This window comes from Carlito syrichta, unplaced genomic scaffold (assembly GCF_000164805.1).
Source record: "Carlito syrichta isolate Samal-C Ts95f unplaced genomic scaffold, Tarsius_syrichta-2.0.1 Scaffold113598, whole genome shotgun sequence".
Lineage (NCBI taxonomy): Eukaryota > Metazoa > Chordata > Mammalia > Primates > Tarsiidae > Carlito > Carlito syrichta.
This window is the reverse complement of record NW_007057694.1, coordinates 348951-357132: the sequence shown is the minus strand read 5'-3', so window position 1 is coordinate 357132 and position 8182 is coordinate 348951. Positions and strand designations below refer to the sequence as shown.

General features: G+C 54.1%; 1 protein-coding gene across 1 annotated transcript in view; it reads right to left on the bottom strand.

The window, feature by feature from the left end:
• Positions 1-8182, bottom strand: part of PLEKHH1 (pleckstrin homology, MyTH4 and FERM domain containing H1) — a 45019-nt gene that overhangs the window by 9043 nt on the left and 27794 nt on the right. The window contains 10 exon segments of the mRNA XM_021719188.1: positions 74-251; positions 689-786; positions 1331-1507; positions 2037-2149; positions 2887-2995; positions 3333-3515; positions 3919-3999; positions 4951-5112; positions 5474-5560; positions 7003-7115. Of these exon segments, the coding sequence (XP_021574863.1) occupies positions 74-251; positions 689-786; positions 1331-1507; positions 2037-2149; positions 2887-2995; positions 3333-3515; positions 3919-3999; positions 4951-5112; positions 5474-5560; positions 7003-7115 (1301 nt within the window).

Genomic DNA, 8182 nt, shown 5'->3' with positions numbered 1-8182 from the left:
AAAAAAAAAAAAGACCTCCTGTGGGGGAGTGAGGTGAGGAGCCCCGGGCAAGGGGCGGGCCCAGCCACCTCACCTGGTAAGTCCCGTTGGCGAAGTGCACAGGGATGCTGAAGGGCAGGGAGTGATGGAAGGGGTTGCGCAGCAGGATGGACACCACTTCCATGCGTGACGGCCGGGCTTCCCGCTCCCCGGTCTGCAGCGTGCGCTCTACTGCCCGCTGGCAGTAGGTGGCATACTGGCCGGTCTCACTTCTAAGAGACAGAAGAGAGGATACTGGGGACTCCACTTACTCTTGTCACCTTGGCACCTACCCAGACTCAGCCAGGACCAAAACTAGCTGAGGCAGGTTATGAGAAAGCCCTAGAGACTCTGGTCTGGGTGTTAATTCAGGACTTCTACGTGGCAGACTCCTAGCATAGATATTTTCTTCTAGAAGCCAGAAAAATGGAAACAGAATGAGCATATGGGGACAATTCAGGGGCAATATGGCTTCACATGAGAGCTGCCACAGTATATCCACTGACACGGCCTGAGCGTGCCCCGTTGCCACATACTCATCTGGGCACGCAATGGTGGGTGAAAGCTCCATGGACACTGAGCAACTCGGAGGGAGCAGCCATCTGGCCTATCCTACTCATTTCAAAGTCTGCGGTGCCCGAGTGGCAGGGGGAGAGCCAGGCGCACTCACCTGGGATCTGCATGGCGCTGTAGCTGCTGCCTGACATACCAGAGGAAAGGATGTTGAGGCAGAAAGAGTGGGGCACACAGAGCCAGGAGCTGCCAGCACTGCCAGGATACAGGCAAGGGTGAGGTGTGTGTCAGCAGTGCCACCTGCCCGCAGCCCCAGCCTGCTGTGGGTGCCGAGATGGCCAGCTGAGTTGGGCTGTGTCCAAAATGGCCATCACCCAGTCGGTACACGGTCAGTGCCACTGTCCCAAGTTAGCCAGTGGGCCAGGCTCACAGCAGGCCTGCCCAGTCACATCCTCCCACTTTTTTTTTTTAATGGAGTCTTGCTATGTTACCCAGGCTGGAGCGCAGTGGCACAATCCTAGCTCACTGCAGCCTTGACCTTCTAAGCTCAAGTGATCCTCCCCTCTCAGCCTCCTGAGTAACTGGGACTACAGGAGCCACCACACCCGACTAATTTTTTGTTTTGTAGTTATGAGGTCTCACTATGCTGGCCAGGTTGGATCTGAACTCCTGACTTCAAGTGATCCTCCAGCCTTGGCATCCCAAAGCACTGGGACTACAGACATGAACCCAGCCTTCCTCCCACCTGGGCAGCCCTTGCCAACTGCTCCTGTCAGCTGTCCCACCTTCGGATGCCCACCTGCATGAGGGAGTGCTTCTGTGGTGGGCGGCAACTGGTCTGCTTCATGAGCTGGCAGTAGATCTCACTCTGCAGCTCGGGGTGAACCAGGCAGACCTGCAGTGCCGTCTGGGCCAGGGACACATGGTAGTCCACAGAAGCGGCTTCTACAGGCACATTGATGAAGAGCTGGCAGGACTGCAGGGAAGCCACAGTGAGCACGGCAGGCTGGCCGCCCTGGGTTCGAGAGGCTTGCATTCCCCAAGAGACAGCCCTTTCTAAGGGGAGCAAGTCCCTGCTCGAGAGCTTGTTCACTGAAAGGGGCCAGGGCTACTTTGGGATAGAATCTTTCCTTCTTAAAATGTTTCCATTCTACAAACAATACACATTATTTTGAAAAAATAGAAACTCAGGCACAAAGAACATTCTCAAACAGGTCAGCCTCTCCTGGGTCCTGAAGCAACATAAACCTGGCCTTTCCTGCTGAACTGCTGGGAGTTCTCGCTGCCAGGGCCCACGCTGCGCATAGAGCTCGAGACGCTCTTCCCAGCAAGAGGATGACAGGCCGCCATCTAGGAAGCAGTGGGGTCCCCGTGGAAGCTCCTCTCCTTCCACTACAGAGCCCACCATGGGTGACCCCTAACTGCATCCCCCAAGCATCACAAGGGTCTGCATGGCAGGCCAAGCTGCTCCCAGCAAAGCCCAGCCTGAGGCTCCACCCCTTTACCTTGAAGAGCTTGAGGGCTTCAGTCTGTAGGGCCTCAGAGGGCAGGGTGGTGAGTGGGGTGAACAGCCCATCCTTGCTGTAGCACAGCATGGGGTGCCTCCAGAGCGGGGAGTCTGCCCAAAGCACAGCACAGACAGCAGTGCTGTCACCACCGGGGGGCTCATCCCACCCCAGCTTCATTTGTGGGGAAGACAGTGGGGAACTATCTGAGATAGATGGCTGTGCTGATTCACTGGGCGTGTAGTATGGGCGTGCAGGGGGCACTGTGGCTAGCAGTCACAGCACGGTTGTGCAGGAAGGCACCACGGCTTCCCTCACGGAGTAGCCTGGGGGAGTGTGTGGGGGCACGGGTCTTTGTGCATGTGGATGCATGCAGTGTTGGGTCCGGATGCAGGAGCTATGCAGGAGCTATGAATCCGTCTGAAATAAACAGGCCTTGGACAGCAGTAGGAGGTCTGGGGTATGGTCAGTTAGCTCCTCCAGGCCCTGGGAATCAGTAACAAAGTAAAGGCCTGGTCCCAATTTAGGCTTCATTTATTAACAAACTGTTAAGTATAAATTAACCAGCTACCTTCTCTTCTCCACCCTCTGCCCAGCCAGCAAACCTGCAGCTGGTCAAAGTGAAACATCTACCCAGTCACTGGGAAGTTAGCTTCCCAGGCAACTGCCCCCAGGTGCAGAGTGGTCATCTTGGCATCCCGGCAGAGACAGAGGGCCCTGGAGCTTGGGATAGAAGCATCCTTTCTGTGGCTTAAATGTTTTACATACATCAATGCCTTTTCTGGGATCCTAGCCAGCAATCACCCAGCCGTACCCTCAACCCACACAGCAGTGGATACCCCTGCCTTACCTGGGTCTCCCTTACCAGCCATCAGTTTTCCAATAAGCTGCTCATAGGCAGTGCCCACCTTAGCACTGCTGCCACCTGCAGCCACTGTGAGGTGGTAAAGCCATGTGTCCTAGAAGAGGGGGAAAACCATTGGGTAGGAATGGGGTGGGAAGCACAGGGGCCAGAGCTCCAGGGAGGGCTCCTTGAGGGAGTCAAGGCTCAGCTCATTTGGTGGGCACAAATCAAGATCATCAGTCTCTAAGAGGGAAAGACTCAGGGGCAGATGACCAGGGCTATTGCATGGTCCCCAGGGAGAGATAAAGAAGCATTCCATTCAGAGAGTATTAGTTGCCACAGTGTCCAAGAGGAAAATGAACTTGAATTCTGGAAAGCTCAGGGGAAAGAGAGAAGGGAAAATTGAAGTCACAGGTCCAAGCTTGGCCATGGAGGCCCAGCCCCCTGCTGACCTTTTCATGCTTGGTGCCAATGAGGAGGTAGGTGGGGCTGTGCTCTGGGGGATGGATCACCAGCGTGCAGTGGGAGGAGAGCAGCCGTCCGGTTCCACTAGCCTCATAGTCCTCGTCTGAGTCACAGGATCGATCAACTTCCTCTATGCACGCATCCCGCACAGGCAGGTGGCCCAGGGGTCGCTGCAGACATGAGCCTTCTATAAATGGAGAGCTGGTCGGGGGGCAGGGGTCTCCTCTCTCTAAAGGCTTGGGCTTTTTAAGGCTGGGACACACGGATGTGGACAGATGACAGGATGGAGAGGTGAAGACCAGTGGCCAGGTTAGGAGCAGAACAAGGCTTGGAGAAGCACTACGGAACAACAGGCCAAAGTGCTGGCCAAGCATACCTGGCCACACACTCTGGAGGAGGAATCCAGCCCAGGGCTTTTGTCCTTGTGGTTAGGTGGGGAAGAGGACAAGCCCCAGACTTCAGGACATGGAGCCACATGTCCTGAAGTGACAGGCTCTGTGACGGGCTCTGGGAGAAGCAGTGACAGGCTCTGGGAGAAGCAGTAGGGGGGGCCATTGGAGGCCGAGGAAGTACCTTGTCCTCGTGGCTCCGATAGTAGTAGAAAGTCTTGTCAACAAGAGCACACCAGACCAGCTTGGAGTGGCCATGCTTTACCTGGAAGAAAGGAACTGGCATTACTAGAACCAGGCAACCCAGAAGTAAATCCAGGACTGGCAAAGAGAGGCCAGAGAGAGACAGATCCGGCCTACAGTCAAATTCGGGTCCTTAGTGGAAATGTCACACAGACTCCTCACTAAGGGAACCGCCCCTTTCACAGTGATATGACCACGTGGCACCCCAGCCACCATGGCCTATGACCTGCCATTCAATGATTAATCAGGCCAATCGGACATTCCCTCCAGGAATATAAACACAGGAAGATCTTGCTAGCTGGCAGAGGCCAGAGTTGTGAGGATACTGTGAAGGAGGTAGGAAAAAAGCAGGTTGATCTCAGGCAGCAACAAATCATGAGGGAAAAGAAATTGCACAGGCCAAGGAGAATGACATCAACAGACTCAATGGGGAAACAGGCAGAGAGAGCATGTGAGCACTGGGCTTACTGAGCACAAGCTGCTTTGGTTCCCCATGGTGCTCTGGTCTATTTGCTTCCTAGTTAACTTCTCTTGTCTTGGGGTTAACAAGCACTTTTCTGCTTCTTCCGACCAGAAGAACCCTAACTAGAATGCCGATAGGGCAGGCCTGGGTGCGCTGAGTCTCTGAATGGCCATACCTGTTTCGCTGAGGTCTCATCTTCCATTAATACTGAGACATGGGGGTACTAGGCAGGGTGGGGACAACCCTAGTGACCTCAAAATAAGCCCAGGACATTCCTTTCCCTTCTGTCTTGGGAACAGCTGTTATTCTAACAGCCCTAATCTGTTTCCAGGGAACCATTCATCTCCTGTGTGGTGAGACCATGTTTGAGGCCAACCAGCTAAAAGCTGTGAGAAAGCTCTGGAGAAGTACACCACATGTAAGGAGGAAACCCACCAACCCATGGGACTCCCAGGCCCGGATCCCCAACTCCCAGTGGCCCCGTTCCCGCCCTGCCAGTGCACCCCGTACCTTGGTCAGCCAGCCCTTCACGGTGGGTTTGGTGCCACCCCGAGGCAGGGTGGGAGGCCCAGTGGCCTGCACCCTGAGAAGGCTCTGGAGCACCCGGATCCACTCCTCAAGCAGGGCAGGGGAGTCAGCTGTCAGGTAATAGGTTTTCTTCTCAGAGATGAGCTGTGGAGGGTGAGATGGGGGCCAGGGTGGCAGGACAGAAAATGGAGTCACGAGACCTGGCTCTGAAGTGGCATTTATCTACGAACCTGCCAGGACTGCTGCTTCCTTCCTGGTGCTCCCTCCCTTCTCCTCCTCTTTTCTTCCCTGTCTTTCCTTCCTTTACTCCCTCTCTCATTGTCCCTCTTCCTTTCTTGTACTCACAAGCCATGATCACACCCAAGTGCTGGTGTTAAGCCTTTCAGTGTATGCTCACACGGCCCCATCTTGGTCTTAGCCATAGCTGTGTCTTGAGACCATAGCCATGTCCAAACCTGGCACCTCTTCTGTAGTCTAAAACACTAGCTGCCAGGAGCATGCTCACCTGGAATGTCTGTGCACCCTCCCCTCGGACAATCTGGCAGCGGGAGTTCAGATCCACTTGACCCTGAGGTTTCCTAATGACATCACTCTGTAAGGAAAGGAGCAGGAGGGGTATGATGGAGTGTGGCCTTCCCTGAGGACGTTACTTAACCTCAGACTTTACTCCAGGTCATAGGCAGTGGGAAAGGGATCCCCAAGTCCTCACTGCGTCACAATGGGTAACTTATTCTAGATTCTGGTTCTAGCTCAATGGAGACTTAATTAGGAACATGGGTCCTTCTGATCCAGACCTCAAAAAGAACAGAGTGAGCCTTTAAAATTGGGTCAGAAGCCACCAGATTATTACTGAACTAGAAAGCCTTTCCATTCTTGCTACTGCATCCTTGATACGAAGTACGGCAAAAACGTGGCATGCATATTGCTGTTCTCATCCTTCCCAGTGCCACCACGGACATGCCCAATCATGCCTTCTCATGCAGAGACACAGGCCCAGATCCTTAACAGGGTGCCCAAGACAGCCATTACCAATCAACTGAGTTGTACACAATGAGGTCTTTTGCCCTCTTTAAAATGTTACAATTGGCCGGGCATGGTAGCTCATGCTTATAATCCCAGGACCTTGGGAAGCCAAGGTGAGAGGATTGCCTGAGCCCTCGGGTTCGAGACCAGTCTGGGCAACCTGGTGAGATCTCATCTCTACAGTAAATCAAACAATTAGCTGGGCATGGTGGCGCATGCTCGTAGTTCCAGCTACTTGGAAGACTGAGGCAGAAGGATTGCCTGAGCCCAGCAGGTCAAGGCTGCAGTGGCCGGGAGCATGTCAGTGCCCTCCAGCCTGAGTAACAGGGTGAGACTCCAACTCAAAAAAAAAATTAGTTAGAATTGGTTCTCCAGGGAGATCCTGTCAAATTAGTTCCAAATATCCAAGGCTCCTTAACTGCCACCAGTGGAGGAAGGAGGTAGAGGAGGCAATCAGAGCCATTACCTGTCAGAAGCATCAGGTGATGTGATGGCAGTCTGGGTGCAGTTCCCTTAAAGCAGCAGTCCCTAACCTTATTGGCATCAGGGACGGGTTTCTTGGAAGACAGTTTTTCCACAGACGGGGGTTGAGGGAAGGGTCATCAGGCATTAGATTCTCAGAAGGAGCACACTAATTAGATCCCTCACATGCCCAGTTCATAATAGGAGTTTGTGCTCTATAAGAATCTAATGCTGCCGCTGATCTGACAGGAGGCGGAATTCTGCTCACCTGCCCTACAGGACCAGGCACAAGAAGTCAGCTTCTGAAGGAAGAAGAAAGTGCCAAGCCAACTGGCCTAGAACTGCCTCTGTCAACCTTTGCCTTATTTCACTGTACAAACCGTGACCAGCCTCACGGTCCTTGTGTGTGGCCAAAGCCTCAGCGCCTGGTTAAGGTGTCTCTCCCCACCTGCCACAGCACTCTGGCTTTGGGTCACACTCCTCCTGTCTCACACAGGCCAGGGTCTGGGGTAGGGTCCTGTCAACTGCAGTCCTGGGGGAGACTCTCACCGGGGACTTGTAGTACATAATCTGTCCCTGTCTCAGGACAAACCAGCGTCTCTTCCATGTCTTCACACGGCTCCCCATCTTCAGCAGGTAGCCTGACTTCTCCAGTAATTCCTGAGGTGTGAAAGGGTGGGGTGGGGGAGAAAGGCAGAACAAAAGGGAGGAGTCACCTGGGGTTCCTGGACATCACACAGGCCCAGTGGTCCAGCTGAGTCACTGCTTCACCTCAATTTAAAAAAATATTGAGGGCCAGGCATGGTGGCTCATGCCTATAATCTCAGGACTTTGGGAGGTTAAGGCAGCAGGATCGCTTAAGGCTAGGAGTTGGAGACCAGCCTGGGCAACAGAGAGGTGTCATCTCTACAAAAAATTAAATAATTAGTCAGGTGTAGTGGCGGGTGCCTTTAGTCTCAGCTACTCGGGAGGCTGCAATGGAAGGACTGCCTGAGCTCAGCAGTATGACTGTGAATGATTGTGCCACTGCACTCCAGCCTGGCCAACAGAGCAAGACCCTGTCTCTAAAGAGTAAAATAAAAATTACCGAGTACCTATGATGTGTATTTTAGGGTACTATTCCCTGCTAGGGGTTCAGAATGGGTAGTTCTTTGAGGAAGGGTCCCCAGTGCTGGGTGGGGAAGACCTCGCCATGAGAAGATGGAAGACCAGGGGCTGCCAGAGGAAGAAACAGGTCCCAGGAAAGAGCCAGACCTGACCTGGCCTTTGAAGGAAAGGTCAACCTCTCCCTCAGAGACGAATCAAGAGGAGGAAAAAGGCCAATCCAGGCAGCACAGGGGACGAGAAGGCCAGGCAGGTCTGGGCAAGAATGGCACATCTGCCAGGCTGGGGCGGAAGGTGGTAAAGTAGGGGGATGATGGGGCCATGCTGTGGGGTGGGGCAGGGGCTAAGGAATTAGCTAGATCTGGATTTCCGGCTGGCCTGGCAGGTAGGAGCACATCTTGGAGGCTAAGTGGATGCCCTCTTTCCCTCCTTATGGGTTCAGTGTCTCACTCCACAGCTGTATGAGTCTCAGCCCACTCGCCTGCCCACTCCCCCCCCCACAGCCCCAGGGTCCCCTCACCTCTCACAGCTGCCACCTGAGTCTGATGGTGAGGCCCCAGCAGCCCCTGCTGGAATCCTGCTCCCACCCTGCCCCTTGCCCACCGGGGATCGCTCACCTCGCCGA